This window comes from Haliotis rubra, unplaced genomic scaffold, assembly GCF_003918875.1.
Source record: "Haliotis rubra isolate DU_JTF1 unplaced genomic scaffold, ASM391887v1 Scf391, whole genome shotgun sequence".
Classification (NCBI taxonomy): Eukaryota; Metazoa; Mollusca; class Gastropoda; order Lepetellida; family Haliotidae; genus Haliotis; species Haliotis rubra.
The window spans coordinates 885,606-904,635 of record NW_025767070.1 but is presented as its reverse complement, the minus strand read 5'-3'; the positions used below and the strand labels follow the sequence as shown (position 1 = coordinate 904,635).

Sequence of the window (19,030 nt, the reverse complement as noted above, 5' to 3'; positions counted from 1 at the left end):
CACCTCAATGCTAATTTTGAACTGTTTGAAACACGGGTATCGGATCATAGTATGGGGTACCAGACGACAAGACAAGAAAACAAATTTAGAGTTATCTCCTTCCATCGATTTGCTTTCGCAAACATCGGTAATACCGTACATCATACACGTGATTCAATGTTATTCGAGATAAAGAATTACCACGAAGTATCAAATGAGATTAACGGAGTACAAAGAAAATGTAAGCGGGATACATTGAAAATAGTAGAAGAGCGCTCAGCCAATCAGGAAACGACATTTATGTGTGTGGTAAGATAACAAGCATTGTTCTCTAATTACTCAGAATTTATACAAGGAACATGTGGCTTGAATTCTGTTGATAACATCATGTGCCAGTTAACAAAACTTGCTTTGTTTGATGACATGGAATATTGTTGTTTCTCATAATCCCAAACCCGTGAAGGTCAGGGTTAGAATTGATCTTCAGTAACCCATGTTTGTCGTAAGAGGCGACTAACGGGATCGGGTGGTCAGGCTCGCTGACTGGGTTGACACATGTCATCGTATACCAATTGCGTAGATCCCTGGATTGTCTGGTCCAGGCTCGATTATCTACAGGCCGCCGCAATATATAGCTGGAATATTGCTGAGTGTGGCAACTCACACATAATCCCTATAGCTCTATAGGCCGTTTCATATTTGTCCTAATGACTTCAAGTACGCCTGCAGATATGTTTGTGCACAGGCCATGCCTTCCTCTGACATACCCGGTCACAGTAGAACACAAGGCGACATCCTGTGCATTTCTTGCACTCTGCTGATGTCCTGCCACAACTGTCACAAGAATGGGTGGAAGGCCGGGGTGTTAGATCCTCGAACTTGGCGGGGAGCTGACTTTGAAGAATGGAAATCAGTTCTGAAACATCGGGGAGAATAAGAAAAAAGTGGGGCGCGATGAACACACTGTACTGATCTGAAAAAATTATTGAAAGTCATGACGACTTACTAACATAACTGATGTATATATCATGATTGAAAACATTACACATGATTCATATATCACATATAACACCATATAACATACACTATGATTGAGTATCACAAATATACATTAGTAGGTGTTTCTAAAAATATTAAGAACAGTTTGACAGACATACTTATGTAATTTTCTGACATATCCCGACAGATGCATGCTGTACGTCTTATAATCCATGTACGGGTATCTTGCTCTCAAGTATGTTCTCATCACACATCTCTTGTCTGGTTCCTGGCAGTAGTCTTGGGCTCTCCGGTAAGAGTTCAGTTCCAGAATTTGCATCAGCATTGAAAACCCCTGTGCGAAAACTTGCTGTATTAGGAATGTATATTGTATCTAGCGATGGCCAATATCATGTATTCGGAATAGTCACTGTTTATGTAATTCGTCAAGGCTCGCTAAATGCAATGTTTATTCCTAATATAGGATATTTACAAAATCTAAAACTCCTTTCAAGCGTGATTACCTCTATAAAACATAGCCCCTGTTATGGATTCGTACTTCAATCGAATACATGTACCACAAACATATAATCAAATTTATAATTGTAATGAATTTAATAGATGAACATAGTTACCGGAGCCAAATATTTGGCAGAATCTGGATCCAATTCCATAGCCCCCAAGGGCAGGTGAAGGAAGGGTGAGATTTCTTCTTGGTTGATTTTGTCTTCCATTAGGAGCTGCGACATTTTGTCAACATCTAAGAAAGTCAAAAACAGTGTTGGTTTATTCTCATATATCTTCAGACCCTCCAGATAAAATCTGTTGTCGACTCTGATAGACGGATCTGCTTGACTTGGAACTCTGATGGACACGGTTGTTGGTACCTGTTGTTAAAAGACAACAACATATTAATGCTATATTATATGTGCAGTGGCATCAAAGTGTATATATACAATAAACACAAACGTGATAGATATCTGTCAAAACACACCTTGACCAATTCTGAATCTGAGTCAATAGGGACTTCAATTATGATCCCAAATTCATTATGGTAATAAAAACGTCACATAACATTCTGTGAAAAACCCTACAAACGGAGTTGCGTTTAAAAACATCACAAAAAGTCCACTTTTCCCTTGAATCTTATAGTTCAAGTCAAAATAGGGAGTTGTATTGATGTTAAAAAAATAAAGTCACCCTCTTGTCATACTGTTGTGTGGAAAGTTAGTCACTCTGAATCTGTATGAATATGTCTAAATGGAACGGTCTTATTGGTTTCCTTTATGTCTAGTCAGAGGAAGGGAAGGAGCTGCCTGCCTTCATTGCTGATATGTCTCTTTGTACATTATATTCCTGAGATTCAGAACACAGAACAAAGGAGGAGTGGACATGTCTTCAAATTTTAAAGTCTGGTCGAAAGTAAAAGTTAATAATCCTGAAGAAAGGATTTAGTACGTGCATCCCTCAGTTGACATGCTGGTTATAAATGTGAAATTATTTTATGTCATTTTATATATCAGTTGTTGTGACCTTTTTTGTCTAATGTCCTTGGAGGTACCGAGATAAGATTTTGCAAATGACCTCTTCGCCATTTTTAAAACAGAGGAATGGTAACACGACAACCACACCAGACCACATATTTCTCGAGTAGTACAGCAGTATCTTTATCAGAAAAAAAGTTAAAGTGTTACCCTGGTCTGCTAAATGCCCTGATTTGTCACCCATTAAACAAGCCTGGGAAGAAAAGGAGCAACACTAACAAGCTGCTAGTGGTATTGCTTTCGATCGTGCTTTGTACTTTTCATACATATGGAACAAAAATCATAAGCTAAAATGTATCACACGCATTTTCAAAAGTGTGCCATACTTAGTTTTATTCATATACTCACCGCCAAATGAAACGCGAATTGTGTGAAATGATGATACTGACAATGAGTGAAAACATGGCGTCTTTTCAACTAACTTTACTTTAACAAAAGACAAAGAGAACTCGAAAGAAAGCTCTTAGTGTGTTTATTCTCCACATGACATGAAAATCCAATAAGTCAATATTGAAACCACATAACGCATGCTGTTAGGAATTGTCCTTCACAAGGATGTGTCAACAACGGATGTGACCTCCATTGGCTTCAACAACAGCTGCACATCTCCTCGCCATACTGTTGAAGAGACGTCGAATAAACCTCCTGGGAATGTTGTTGTAAGCGGCAACAACACTCCGTTGCAGTTGTTGCAAGTGGACGTACTCGCTGTTGGTGAAATAATCTTTCCATCTCATCCCAGAGGTGTTCGATGGGATTCAAATCCGGGCTTAGAGCTGGCCACTCCATGGTCTGGATGTTGTTGTTCTGGAAGAATGTCTGTGTCAGTCTTGCTGTGTGCGCTCTCGCGTTATCGTGCTGCAAAACAAGATGACGCCTTTGAGCAAAAAATGGACGAATTACTAGTCTCAACACTTCGTCGATGTAGCGCTGCGCTGAAACACCCCTACCACGACCTTGCCCATTGTTCTGAAGATTACATGTTGAACATGACGCCCCCAGCTCATGGCCCCCCAAAACATGAGGGAAGGACCTCGATCTCTCTCCAAACACGGGGTTCTGAGAATCTTTCACCTTGACGACGACATATCCTTACTCTGCCATCTGCGGTATCGACACAAAAGCGACTTTCATCTGAGAAGCCGATGTTCTGCTACTGTCCATTGCGCCAGTTGCCATGGACTGCTGCCCCGTTCAGTCGAGCACGTCTATGTCGTGGCGTCAAACGTGAACCAACGTATGGTCGACGGCAACGTAAACCAACCTGAGTGAGACGGCGACGTGCAGTAATGTCGCTGATGGGTCTGTTGTGTCTTCCTATGGTGTTACGAGCTGTTGTGGTAGTTGGTATGAAGCGATTTCGCAAATGAGAGGTAACAATGTAGCGGTCTCGTCAGTATGATGACGTTACGTGGACGTCCGCTACGAGGGGGCAGGCAACGGTGTTTGTCTGCTGGTAGCGGTCAAGCTGACTGTAAATGGTGGACTGATGTGTTCCATAATGCCTGGGGACACGTTGGATGCTCCAACCTGCCTCAATATTCCCTATTGCTCTCTGACGTTCGTTTGCAGTTAAACTAGGCATGCTCACAGTTGCATGAAAATGCGAATGCAGACGTTTAGCAGTACCCGTTCCTTAAGTAGCATCTTAAGAGCAAGTACATCATGCAAAGAATGCAATTCTAACTTCACGACCTATCTCTGCACGGGCAAAATGACAACCATTGAGTTCACATTTTAATGATGTGTGACGTCACGTATGCTGCGTTTGTGGTAAACGTTTTTCTTTTGCCGTGAAAAACAGTATTCACATAATCAATTACATATCAGAAACCCCTTCAACACTGTCGATTTACGTCACAGTAGATATTGATGAATTTCGCGTTTCTTTTGGCGGTGAGTATATGTATCATTCTGGGAATGGACTCGGCATATATATATTTTCACTAAATGATCTTTTCAAGTCGGATGCTCATATCACAACTGTAAGGAATTCTTTCTATAAATCTCACTGGCCAGGACCTCTGCAACGAACTGAACTTCGATGTTATGATTGCTTATATAATAATTAATTATGTTTTACAGATTAAGATGAAAAATGCAGCAGAGAGGGTTCGGGTGATCCTGGGATCTTTATCATCAGCTCAGGGCCCTTGCCCCCTCTACACGCATCCCAGACGGCGAATGGTACTTCTCCCAGGAAACGAACCCACCAACAATTTTCCGGAGAATATGTAGACTCCCCAACACTGCAGCCTTCTGCATTACCCAGAGTGTCAGAATGGCTGTGCTCCCTGGCACTCTCCTGACCTGTGCCAAGAGATCAGGAGGTACCAAACCAAGGGCACCGAGAACAAAGGGCAGCCTGACGACAGTGCATGTGAGATGCAAGCGAGACATTTCAAAGGCGAGGTCAACATATTTAGCATGCTTTATTTCTTGAATATGTACTTACGCCAAATGAAAATGGATCAGTGTTCATCAGGTATAATACTATGGTCTGGAACTGTTGCAATGGTGTGGCAGTCTTCAACTCGGGAGTAGACTTTAGGTACATACGTTGAACATGACATCTAATTAAGTCCTCTCCAAACTGTGACCGCGGAAAGTCTGGAAGATTCACAATGAAGCCTGCATCAAGTTTCTTCCAGGGTAAAAGTCGGTCGCCTTGAGTGAAACTGGGATCCTTTTTGAAGCGAGCTTCAATGGTTCCGCTCTTTCTGGATGGTATGATGTTGAAGGAGTTGATGTTGATACCGCATGCAAATCGAATTGTCTTACTAAAGCCTGTAGACCTGATGGTGTGAAACAGACACGTATGATATGATAATTTCAAGCAAACACAGGTTTTAGGTTTTCTGACACTCATCGGCTACATATTGAAATTTAGAAAACAACTTGATCTTTTGTAACTGAATGCAGTACGTAAACATCAATACCCGTTTCAGGAAAACATGATGGGACCATTTAACGTTGGCAAGGGATGCAAGTCATCACAAGTTGTCACTGAAATCAATTTTATTTAATATTCATTTTACAGATGGATCAAGGGAAAGCAAACAACTGGTCTTACCCAATACGGCAGTTCTTCAGCACCACAACGTAATGATCTCCCGTCTCCATGTCAGCTGTGAAGATTCCATCCTCCGGGAATTCTGAATCCGTTTTAATCCTCACCTGGTAGTGATCCACGTCCTCGATTACAGTCTTTAAAGGAGCATGAAAAATTAAAGCATAATAACAGTAAAAAAATGTAAAGCAAAATAACAGTTTCCATTGCAACAGTGTGTCAATAGTATACAGGCATAAATAACACCCTCTCTGCATTCACAAATACCGCATTATAACAAAAGTAGGGAACGTTTACCTTGCAGCAAATAAGGAAATTCAACAATACTAATGTCTTGGCAGGATTTTATAAATTTAGTAGTTTTCCTTTACAGAGATAAAAATTGAATTACAATAAGTTAAATAATAGCAACAAAACCGAGGGATAACTGCTTGTCCAAACGATTTGTCTTCTGTTCGCGCACATGGGTTTCTTGAACACACTCAAGCTACACCTTACCAAGAGAAATTGACTTATGACCCTCAGTTAAATCAATATATACGTCATGCAATGGGAACAGGGAACTGGAATCATTGTGCTAAAATTTGCACTTACAAGCGTGTCTCCTGAAGAAATGTCTAAATCTGCAGGTGCTTCGCCTGAAAATGTAAGTAGTCGATGTCCATGAAAGAGCAAGTAGCAACAGAGAGAGAGAGAGAGAGAGAGAGAGAGAGAGAGAGAGAGAGAGAGAGAGAGAGAGAGAGAGAGAGAGAGAGAGAGAGAGAGAGAGAGAGAGAGAGAGAGAGAGAGAGATGACACAACTCCCACTTTAAAAGGGATATGATGGTGACATTTCAAAACAGACACGATGTTTGCTTTTGTGTTCGTCTGCTATGCGAGTAGAGAGAGAGAGTTGGGCAATTATTGCAATACACACGTGTGGTGATCCTGCTGAGTCTGTGCATCAACCTCTCCTTTGAGTTTCTGTCTATTTTATCGGTGTTCTTACTGCGTGTATCGGAGACGTACATCACCCCAATTCTACTTTCGAGTTGGGCAAGACATTTCGACAGGGCATCTCTTCCTGGAACATGAGCGTGAAGTGAGGTATTAGTCTTTGACAGATAAACTGATATATAGATATATCGATTGATCTGGATCTGTTACTTTCAACTGGAAATACAATTTATACAAGCATTAGACATATGGATACCATCTCTTACGAAAGAAATTGGTTGCCGAGGACCAATTCTGACGAGAACAACAATGTACATAGCATGTCTATTTAAAGTTATCACAGACTTCAATTGACCAAAATATTCTTGGTCTTGCATTTGCCGCAATTCATTGAGTCCGGGGTCAGAATTAAAAATTACAGAAATCAATATGTGCATAAGTCAGCGAGTGAGTTAAAATTTAAAGTCACTTTGGGAATATTTCAGCCATATCGTGACTAAAACAGTTCACATGTACTACTTTATAATGTTATAATATAAAATATGTCCCCAAAGGACAGTTAAACAACTAGCATATCACAATAAGAGCTTTAAAACTAGCATTGAACTTAAAATCATTTACTATTTAGAACAATACAATATAAAAGTTGGCTATAGATCACCAGCAACTGAAGGTAGATCACCATACCAGGGACCATGGGGACTTACAGTACATTTGCCTCCTGCATGGGCCCTAGCTGGATTTACATCATCCCTTCAGCTATTAGCAACTTAGATGTAATTAGCCATACATTAAAAATACACATATGTGACGATTAAAAAAGTGGAGAGTTTAAATTTACTTTCAATGTTTCGGGACTTACGTACCCTCTTAGGCGGACAATAATTTTACAATACTTCAACCCCCTTTAAGAGTACAGCCACTAACAATCTAAGTTATTAATTAATACTACCATGTTTAAAACGCCATTTATCTATTTACAAACCATATTCAAAAATTATCTAATAATTCTATTTCCTTTAAAAAATCGATTATTAAATGATAATTAACATAAAATAGATTTTTAACTGTTTTGACATTGAAATATTTATGCCTAGTGATAGTAAAATGAATACAGTCAAACACGACATGCTTGACCGTGATTCTTCCATCACAAGGGATGCAAAACGGAGGATCTTCACCTTTAAGCAAATATTTATCTGTATAACTTGTGTGGCCAATACGACATCGTCGTATGTTGACCTCCTCAAATCTGGACTGACAACCCTAGTAGGTGTAACCAATATAGGGTTTCATTTCATATAGTTTATTAATACCAACTTGGGTGTCCCACTTCTTCTGCATCAGATCACGGATGTAGGTTCTGATGCTAGCTTTGTAATCAGAGTATGGGATAAGAAGTGGTGTCACAGATTTGTTGAGTGCTGCCTTGGCAGCAAGATGGGCCATTGTTGCCAAATATGCCAACATCGTCTTTTATTGGCCACTAGCAAGATCATTCTACAATTCAATAATTTCTATTAAAAATGTATGTTTACAAGCAAGATTTTTTAATGGCCCGAAGGCACGAAAGAGAATCGGAAAAGATTATGTATTGTGTATATTTAGGGTGTTTATTAATATATTTAAGAGCTGTTAATATGGCGTTAGCTTCTGCTGTGAAATTAGAGCTGTCATTTGGAAATCGAGAAGATATTGTTCTGGATCCAATGACAGTGGCACAAGCAACTGCGCCACCATCCTTGGACCCATCTGTAAATAAGGATTTGTATGTATTGAATTGAGTTTTTAATTGATTATATTCTTGTCTATTTTGTAATTAATTAGTTTTGGATTTTTTTTAAACACTGTTAGTGTTAGGTCAACCTGTGGCCTCACCAGTTGCCAAGGGAAACATGTGCATAAAGAGTCACACGTGAGGCAGGAGCCAGGAGACACGCCAACACACGTCTTCTCACTGAGGATGAATGTCAGCAGGAATCTTGTTCCATAAAAATGAGCGTGTGTTCAAGTTCCTGTTGGTTCGCCTGTCTCAGCTGACAGATGATCCCAAAGATGTTCAATGGGGTTCATGTCTGAAAAAACACGCAATGTGTTGTGGTGACTTGCGTTGTCGTGCTGCAAAATGACTCCTCTTGGCTGTTTTGGAATGAAGGACACCACAAAAAGTGTTAACACTTCATGTCTGTATCTGTAGGCATCCAGATTTCCTGCCAGTCTTGCTGTTCTGTGGCAACAAATGTCGCCCCCCTCCATCGAACTGACGAACTTCCTGAACGCAGCTTGGCGGAGGCGCTCATCCTGCCATCGTTTCTGAGTTTCTGAATAGAATGAACCGACTTTCATCTGTAAAGTGCATTCTCTCCCAGTCACGTCGCTACCACCGACTTACAGTTCGTATCCATATCAGTCTGCATTGGTGTAGACGGGTCAAGGCCATTTCACGGAAGGGGGCGGTAGGTCCGTATACCAGCCATACCAAATCGAAGGACTGTTCGCCTGCTGACAGCGTGTCGCAGCCAATCAGATCGCAGGGGTAACTCGGCACAGCAACTCAGTCGTTGGTGAGTTAGAAAAAACCCAAACAAATGCATCCCAACGGAAAACGTGTATATGACTCCTACACCCATCTGAAATATGGATAGTTAACCAGGGGTTAGTTTAACGATTTGGGGGCCTATGGTTGCGCTTGCGTAAGTCTTGGCATATTCGTGGTGGTTTCTTGGTTACTGCATACTTGTTCTGTCTAACATCAGTATTTATGCCGAAATTATGCACGTGCATTTGGACCACAACTACGTTTTTCACGTTTCAAGAAATGCACGATTCGTACGAAGTTTTCGGACAGCTGCGTTGTTATCGGGACCATGTTGTGTTTTGGTGAATGTTTTCAAACCTGGACCAATTGTTTTTTATACAAATACTTTCTTTTGCCCAGTCGTTATAATCTACAGACACTGACCTCAGTATTGGCAACAGGCCAGGATGGTCAGACTAAAATGTTGAGGATAAGGACTTAACATAGTAAAACTGATGGTGTCTGGGAAATGTCAAAGTCTACTATGCATTGACGTACACGCATCTGACGTTTAACAGTTAAAAGATATTGATTTCCTAAAGTGGCATTGTTGTGGAAATCATAGTCGTTAATAAAATAATATGAAGTCGCTGTTACTGCATCAATAGAATTTCAATTTCTTTCGCATAGGTCTTGCAAAGAGCTGCAGTGAAAATTTAAAGTAAATCTTTCAATATCAATAATCTACGTACAAACAAAAATGAACATGTGCTGAAATGACTGTCTGCAATGTGATCTTGGAGTTAAAGAAGTCGAGTTCCACGTCCTGTTTATTTGTAAAAAGTATCAATTTCCATCTATCAAAAACCAGAAGCACATGTTTAGGTATGCTGGTACGCATCACCCTCTTACCATCTGCTGACAATGTCAACATCTCTTGTTCTCCAGCTGCCTTCCATCGTAAGGCGAACTTTCGTACTCCAACAAATGATCCGTCTTCAAGAATATTCCTGAAATGAATTACAAAAGGTCACACAATCAGTAGCATATTCTTGTACTATCATTAGCAAACCCATTAAATTGATTCATGATCGCAATAAGTAAACATACAATTAAAGAAAAAGTTAGTCATGACGATCTGCTAGAACAGATGACATTTAGCATAAAGACACAGATCGATGGCAGTAAAATGATGTCTTGCTGGTATCAAATGCATGACAAACTTTGCGTAAAATATAATAGCTTTGTGCTTACTCGTGACCAAGCGTGAGCTCTTCAGCAAGATGGAGACCAATCAAAGTTGGATAAATCAACTGAGGAATATCCAAACACTGGCGCAGAAACGATTCCAGCGAAGAAGAAACACCTTTGTCCCAATGAAAGGTCTCTGTCCTCAGAAACCCATTTGGCCTAAACAAAAGAGGCTCTTACCTGAACCAATACATACTCATTTGCGGCACAAAGAGCAGCAGTTACATTTTGCATGCAACATTCTTCACGTTATATAACATGTAGCACGAACACAAAATTCCCTCAACGCTGTACCCGTGAAGATCCGGGTTAGAATTGATCTTCAGCAACCCATGCTTGTCGCAAGAGGCGACTAACGGGATTGGGTGGTCAGGCTCGCTGACGTGGTTGACACATGTCATCGGTTCCCAATTGCGTAGATCGATGCTCCTGATTTTGATTATTGGATTATCTTTTCCAGACTCGAATGATAACTAGCAAACAAAATAAACCACTCCCTCAACACTGCTTACCGTTGGAGTCTCTCTTGGCAACGGATCAGTAATGGAATCAGGCCAACTCGATCCGCAATGTTCGATGTGTCGATGAAGTCAAATAGGAGATTGTTTGGAAGGTCTGCTTCACAAGCCTCTATTGCATCCCCCAGCCACAGATAGAACTGAAATTATGCTTTGCAATGTTCCGTACACTTTTTCATAACATTACTGAAGAAAAGGTGATTTTGATGTTTGATTTTCCGTGCCTTAACATTCAAATAAAACAATGTACTTTTACGCCGATAACTGAGCAGTTTAAAAGATCAATCATTCTCCAAGTTGTTTAGCTGACCTGTTTGTAGCTGTATTTTCTTTTCCCTTTCTTTTCCTGGGTATTGCACAGAATATTGTTTATATAAAACCCGTCCACGTACTATACCTACCCAGCCGCCATATAGCTGGAATATTGCTGAGTGCGGCGTTAAACTAAGCTAATTCACTCACTCACTATACCTACCCTGATAGTACATCCGGTCTTTATTGCTGCTTGGTAGCTTTTCACCCATTTCTTCAATATTTCAAGAAATAGAGAGCACATTGTGATATCTCCACCATTGTATCTTGAAAAAAAAGTTCATAATTTTTCAAGTCCATGCAAATATAATTGGCGCTGACCCGTGAATACATTAATATTGCAAAATCATTTTATACAAATGAGCATTAAAAAAGTGCCACCTGAATCCAAGAGAAATGTTTCAAAATCTGATCCAAAGAATCGATCATGCCCTAGTATACATTTATGCACATGTAGAGTACATGCTTCACACAATAATACTAAAGCTGTTGGGCTCATACTCACAAGATGTGAAGGCTCCAAACGCATAGGGGTAAACGTTTCAAAGGTTACACAATAACGCTACAGTTTGGTAAACTGATTTTAGAGAGGAGTTGTAATAAATATGATTTTCCTGGTGGTAAGACGTAGACTTTATGACAATACACGATGGCAACTTAATTGGCATGCATGATGCAGAGATGTCCTGTGGCAACATGGGTGCTAACCTAAATATAGCCTAAGATTATTCAGAAGACTTGTGAGGAAGCACGAGGCGACAGGTAGACAAGTGTTAGACCTGGAGGACCGAGGACCATCATGATCATGATGGCGGAGACCAAATTCGTCTGGCAAGACACAATCCCGTAATGAAGAACTATGTTGGTAATGGAGAGTGTGAGTACTTTCAGAAGGAGGTTGCGAACGTAATGAAAGTCGATATTGAAGGCCATTGTCGCGTATGGAAACGTCATAACAAGGAATATCACCTGTAGATGATCCATGCAGCTGAACCCTTTTCGATGTGGCTCAGTGATAGTGTGGAGTAGGGTTTTGTGTGACTGCAAGTTCGATCTCATCACAGTACCCGTGACACTCAACATTATCAACAAAAAGTACTGGATATCGCCGTCTTGCGAAATGTTGGGAACCATCTTGTGCTAGTTGCCCATGGATGACAACGCTTGAAATTACCGTTCTCAAGCCCTCATCACCCATTTGCAGAATACCGCTATCAAAGCAATACCATTACCCACAAAGATTCCCAAAGATTTCACACATCTTTGGGACTATCCTGTAAGACAAAGTTTGAGCTAGAGATCCTCCTGTTCCAAATCTGCAGGAAGTAACTCGGGTACATGGGGAATGGCAGAGGATTCCGATGCTGAGAATTCGACACTCGATTGTCCGTATGAGGAGCCGACTTACATTTGTCATCTGTGCGATTGGTGGCTACATCAAGAACTGACGTGGTCGCCATTAGGGGGTTCATACAATGACAACTATCATTATTTGAGAACTGTGTGGCGATCAGATTGGTTGCATTGTCGTGGTGACTATTTGTGTTTTTGTGTATTCTTCAAACATTGCAAGTAAATTGTTATCAAATTTCAAATTCGGCTTTTATTCCTCTTACCATTTTAATAATATGAATTTCAAAGCATACTCAATATTACGAAGTGCGTTGGTACGTTTTAATTGGGTTGCCCCTGGTTAATGGTTATCTTTAAATTCACTGATCCTACCTGTCCAGCTGTAGTTCCACGTCATAGCACATGAAAGGACAACAGTTGTCTTGAACGTTCCAATTATCACATCTTGGTCTGAAAAATGATACGTTGCCATGGAATAGATCCAGTATTCTTTCAGAGGCCATTGCTGTTGAATTAGCCCTCGAAACGCCACTTGTGATGTATTCACGAACTTCTTGTTGGTATCTGAAAACAATTGTGGAAGGATTTTAATTACAATTCACCCAATGTTTTTGGCGGCGTTATCTACAGCAGGGTACACTTTTGACTTGCCACAGGTACGGCCGTCCACAAGCCAACCATATTTATTTGGTGCATATATGAATTTGCATCAGGAATGTATATTTTGGGAATCAATCAGACAAAGCAACAAAATGAGCTTGCCAAGCAAAGGAGAAGCAGAGGAGACCATTGTGTTGATGAATGACGGTAGATCGCCTATTGATTTCAAGCAGTGAGCTGATGTTCGGAATAAATTTCCTGTCAAGTCATGTCGGCTGGACCCGACACCCACTTGGCTTCTTAGAAACTGCTTCTCCGTGCTCAAGTGTACTAAATAATAATAATCAACACTTCAGTCAATTTAAAAACTGTGTCCAACTCTTTTAAAGAAGCAATTATTAGTCCTTAAGAAACCCTCCTCGGACTCGTCCTTGCTGAAAAACTTAGACCCGTATCAAACTTGCCGTTTTCTCTAAAATACTGGACACTTAACACTTAAGGAAGCATGACCTGAACAATATGTTTAACTCTGCGTACACATCTGACACTGTACCGCGACTGCTCTCCTGAGAGTTGAGAATGACATCCTCAGATCTGTGGATGGACTGAACCCAGTTCTCCTAGCTTTACTCGACCTGTCGTCTGTGTTCGACATTGTGGACCATTCCATTTTAATATCACGGCTAGAACACACAATAGGAATAACAGGATTAGCACTGTCGTGGTTCAAGTATTGTCTCACAGTCCGCAAGATGTGTGTGTGCAGGTCGACGGTACTACATTCCAATCATGTGACTTGACGTACGGTGTGTCACAGGGACGCTGTCGACGACAACCAAATCTATAGTCTATAATCAACGTGCCTACCACGACAAGCTAAATTGGAATCATCACGTACAAGACCTGAGTCAGTGGATGTGCGCTGATTTTCTAAAACTAAATAAAGACAAAACTGAGTTTATGATACTAGGAACTAAACATCACTTACAGAAAATTTCACTACAGCCACTTTCCATTGGTGGAGTTAAGATACACCCAACAGATCAAGTAAGGAATCTTCGTGTTCCTATCAACAAGACTCTATCTGCGACCCACCATGTCCTGAAATCAGCTCGCACTGCCACGATGCGTCTTAGAAACATCAGCAAAATAAGAACATATCTAGACACCGACACCACTAAGTTACTTGTACAGTCATATGTTATGTCACCATAAGACTATTGCAACTCTATCCTGAACGAATTCATTGAGTCGTGACACCTTCAGCTGGTGCAGAATATGCCTGCAAGAGTATTCACAAGCACAGGAAAGTTCGACTACAGCTCTCCTGTATTGAAGCAGCTGCGCTGGCTTCTGGTCAAGCAGATAATGTCTTCCGCTCTGAATGATGAGAAATCACAAGGTTACCTGAAAGACGTTTAACACCCTACTTGTGCTCTAAGGTCTACTCACGACCTAAGACTGGTTTTACCAAACACACAAACAAAGTCGGCATAAAGATCCTTTGCACTTGCTGCCCCCTGACCTAAAATCTGCAACATCAAGCGAGATGTTAAAGCAAATTTGAAAAAACCCCACCTCTTCACAAAAGCTTTCTAACTCTTGACAAGCACCGCTGAGCAGCTGCAGCTAGAAGGTAGGCACTCTACAAATTCATTATTATTATTATAAAGAATGATTAATGTTCGTGTTCATAACTTGGTGAAATACAGTTCCATGGAAATAATCATTGTCACTATAACTAGTGACTTGAAAAAACTGACTCTCGCAGTTATATATAGACCACCTTGTGAAACGAATTTTCACAAGAAGCTAAAAATATTATTTTATTGCACATTTTTTTTTACTTCTTGGTGAATTCAATATTCATATTGATAATACACAGTCGTCTGAAGTCAAATAGTTTTGTGAACTAATCTTGACTTGCAACAACATGTTCGCAGAAGTGGACGCATACTTGATTTAGTAATGTCAGGACTCCGTAAAATGTGTGACAGTTGAAAACCATATGATCTCAGACCATTTTTCAGTCTATTGTGCACTAAATCTTGAGAGAGCGTATGTGTGTGCTAAATCCTGAGAGAGCATCACCACATGCAAAGAAACTTATCCAGTATCTGAAAACTAAACAAATCAATTTCAAAGTTTTTGAGAAGTACCTCAAAGAACGTCAATAGCCAGGTTGATATTCTGAACTCAACGCCTTCCGGTGTGATCAACAAACATGCGTCTGTACAGAAAAGAGTGAGCTACATCCGTTCTGATGCAAGTTGGTACACTGAAGACATTCGTCTCTCTAGGAAGAGATGGCTGAAAAAAAGTTGGCGCAAGTCAAAGCTGGAGATAGATCTCCGAATGTACAAATCTGCAAGAGACAGGCACAACTTCCTGCTTGATTTATTCCAAAATGTCTCACATCCAAGAACGTATTAAAGAACGCAGCAACAATGCCAAAGTAGTGAACAGTCTCCTAAGAAAGGAAGAATGTGTTATTCACCCAACACATACTGATAATGTCAACCTTGTAACACCTTTCTGAGATTTCTTCATGGCGAAGATTGAGAACCTGAGAGCTGAATTGCAGGAGTCCCAAGAAACTGCTACTGCTAGCTACAGCAAACCTTTCACTAGTATTTCTCTTGAAAGTTTCACTCCGATATCGGAGACTGAGGTTTGGCACCTTCTTGCAAAGACTCAATCAATGTCCTGTGATTTAGACCCTCTGCCCACTTGGATTCTCAAGCGATTTCTAGAACAGTTATAGTCTGTGCTTGTAAGCCTTTTCACTACTTCGTTCCACACGTCTCGGGTACCTAAAATGAGTTTAAAATAGCACAAATCTGGCCACTCATTAAGAAGTCCTCCTTGGGGAACCTGAGAATATCGGCAACCATAGACCCGTTTCAAACTGGCTGCTTTTGTCAAAGGTCCTGGGGAAGATAGTCGCATGTCAAATCAGAAACCATATTGAGAACAACAACCTTATGAAGGAATTTCATTCAGCATATAGGGATCATCATGGTACTGAAACAGCATTAGTTAAAAGTTTGATTTGTCTGTGGCATTTGATACCGTCGACCATACCATCCTTCTTTATCTGCTTGAGAAAAAGAGTTGGCATCACAGGAGCATTATTGGCATGGCTGACAGACAGAACGCAGTCAATAGTAGTGGGTGATGGTGCATCTGGGCAGGCTTACTTATGGAGTGCCCAAGGGATCTGTATTAGGTCCCCTCTTGCCCGCTATCTACATGCTACCCTTGGGCGACATCTTTAGGAGACATAGTATCACTGCTATGCTGATGATACTCAGAGTACCATTGCTTCAAGACTGATATCATTGAATGATCGCACAAGTTGGAAAACTGTATTCTTGACATCAGGCTGGATGAACACAACCTTCCTCAGTCTAAATGACAGTAAAACGGAAGGTCTGGCTGTTGGACCAAAGCATTTTCAGACTTCACTATCAGGCCTGTGAGTATGGACTGGACATGTGAAAGTAACTCCGTCTGCCACAGTGAAGAATCTAGGAATCTACTTTGATTCTGACATGGACATCTCCAGCATCGAGTGTTACGGTTAATAAATTGCTGTTTAAGATTTTAAAGATTTTAAAAGTCCCCTTTGAACCAGCAAAATATAACACAGATAAGTCTAAAATATTCAATAATATACTCTCTCCCAAAAAGAAACGCATATAGGAATTTCAACTGTATTTTTATGTTTATTTTGAAACATCATGTAGGCTTTATGAGTCAATGAAATATAGCGAAATTGCACACTGGGAATGCAGACTTATCCGTCTTTGGCACCAACTCGAGGAAAGTCAGTTTGAGTGTCACATGGAGACGTGTGGTGGCGCTGAAGTGAATACCTCGTGTGACCACCGTGGGCATCCAGAACTGCATGGCATCGCCTCGGCATCAAACGAATAAGTCTCAGAATCTTGTGTTGCCCAATCGCAGCCCACTCTGCCTGTAGTGCCTGTGGGAGTTGCTGGAGTGTCTGGGGCTGAGGGTTACGGCGTCGCACCTGTCTGTCCAGGGCATCCAACAGATGTTCGATTGGGTTTAAGTCCGGTGATCTTGAGGGTCAGGGGAGCACATTGATGTTGTGGTTCTGGAGGTAGTCTCTAGTGACGTGCTGTGTGGGGCCTGGCATTGTCCTGTTGAAACAATTCCCTCTTGCGATCAATGATTGGAAGGAGGTGTGGGCGTAGGATTTCGTCACAGTACCGTTGAGCTGTCAGGTTGCCCTGGATCATCACCAAATCACTTCTCCTACGGCAGGTGATCGCTCCCCACATCATAACATTGTCCCGACCGAATCTGTCCACCTGGAGAATACAAGCGTCGGCGAAACGTTCACGTCGACGTCTCTACACCCGCATTCTTCAATCGCGTCGTTCCAATAGAAATCGTGATTCATCACTGAACCAGATTCTATGCCAATTCGGTAGGTTCCAGGCCTGAACGTTGGTGCACCATTGAACTCGATGTCGACGATGTTGTTGTCGAAGCACAGGGCAAAAATAAGGACTTCTGGTACGTAAACCAGCCTCTCTCAACCTGTTCCTGATGGTCTGTGCAGAAAGCCTCCTCAATCCGGGTATTTGTCGAGCGGTACTGGTCGCCGTAGCTGTTCGGTGACGCAGGTGATGTACCCGGATGTAGCGATCCTGTGCCGCAGTGGTCGCTCGAGGTCGCCCACTACGAGGGGCATCTGCTACCGAATTCTGCCGGCGATATGTCTCCCAGAGCCGTGAAATGGTGCTTTGGTGAACATTCATGCGTCGGGCAACTGCACGTTGAGACTGGCCAGCTTCAAGCAAACCAATGGCGATATGACGGTTGGCTTCACTTAGACGTGGCATTTTGCGTTCGTCAACAATATTCCAAATACAGTGAATAATCGACAGAGAGCGATCAACCTTTTATACCCATCATTGAGACTATCTGATCCCCAACTTTCACGTGCATTGCATGTGAATTGTGTATTCTGTGACACTACACGCCGAAATTGAAAATCATGCTGTTAAATACGGGCATTTTACGGATTCGATGTCGACGATGTTTTGTTATGATGTTTCAAAAAATAAACACGATAGGACTCATAAACAGAGCAAAACCTTTTGTAAAATGAATCACGTTTAATTTCACTGCTACATGAAATTGCTATTTTCATGATGCGATTTTTCTTTGGGAAATGATAATGATAATACAAATTAGAAAACACACACTCTCGTAACAATTATGCCAACTCCCTCCTGTGCGGCATCCCATCCTCATAGCTTCAACGTCTTCAGGTGATCCAGAATACAGCTGCCAGATAATCACAAAGTGACCATCGTCTATAAGGTTTAGAAGACTGACCACTTCTCATAATACCTGCTGTCACTTCTGACCAAATATGCTCTATCTAGGCTTTTGAGATCATAGGATAAAAATCTCCTTGTTAACAATAGATCCGGGACTAGATTAGGCAATCAATCTTTCAAGTGTGCAGTCCCCACTCTCTGCAACAAACTACCTCTTACTTTAAAGTCTGCACCCTCCGTACAGGCTTTCCGCCGCCAACTTAAAACATATCCTTTCTCTTGGAAACTGACATTACAAGACTATGTTAAGTGCCTGTGAGCAGCCTATCTGGAACTTGGCGCTATATAAATAGATTATTATATATACGATGAAAGCCTAAGGAGATGCAGGTTACAATCCCGTAACGACTATAGTTGTGGTAAAATTCCGACATTGTGGTCTTAAACGTTTACCACTTGACACCCATTGGCATGGAGGGATGATTAACAGATCATAAAACCGGAAATACCTGAATGATAGTCATAATTCCTTTTCTTAGACCTTTGAAAGAGTACAATATAGAACAAACTTCATGGATAACATCTTCTTTTTACTCGTGAGTACAATGTTTCCATACAGATTCATGTACCGTTGAACATGGAACATGAGT

The 19,030-nt window shown here is 41.1% G+C and overlaps 1 protein-coding gene across 3 annotated transcripts in view; it reads right to left on the bottom strand.

Annotated features, from left to right (window-relative positions):
* Positions 1-263: 263 nt before the first annotated feature.
* LOC124286790 overlaps positions 264-19,030 on the bottom strand; it is a 36,780-nt gene continuing 18,013 nt past the window's right edge. For 2 of the 3 annotated variants that reach the window (XM_046723227.1, XM_046723229.1), the window contains 12 exons: positions 12,832-13,023; positions 11,270-11,372; positions 10,789-10,934; positions 10,280-10,435; positions 9,938-10,035; positions 6,488-6,634; positions 6,166-6,209; positions 5,575-5,708; positions 4,957-5,296; positions 1,593-1,844; positions 1,137-1,312; positions 264-895 (listed from right to left, as the gene is read on the bottom strand). In XM_046723227.1, coding sequence (XP_046579183.1) covers positions 817-895; positions 1,137-1,312; positions 1,593-1,844; positions 4,957-5,296; positions 5,575-5,708; positions 6,166-6,209; positions 6,488-6,634; positions 9,938-10,035; positions 10,280-10,435; positions 10,789-10,934; positions 11,270-11,372; positions 12,832-13,023 — 1,867 coding nt within the window. In that variant the 3' untranslated portion in view covers positions 264-816. Of the gene's footprint in view, positions 896-1,136; positions 1,313-1,592; positions 1,845-3,071; positions 3,360-4,956; positions 5,297-5,574; positions 5,709-6,165; positions 6,210-6,487; positions 6,635-9,937; positions 10,036-10,279; positions 10,436-10,788; positions 10,935-11,269; positions 11,373-12,831; positions 13,024-19,030 lie in introns of those variants that run through there. The other variant, XM_046723228.1, reaches the window with a different exon arrangement.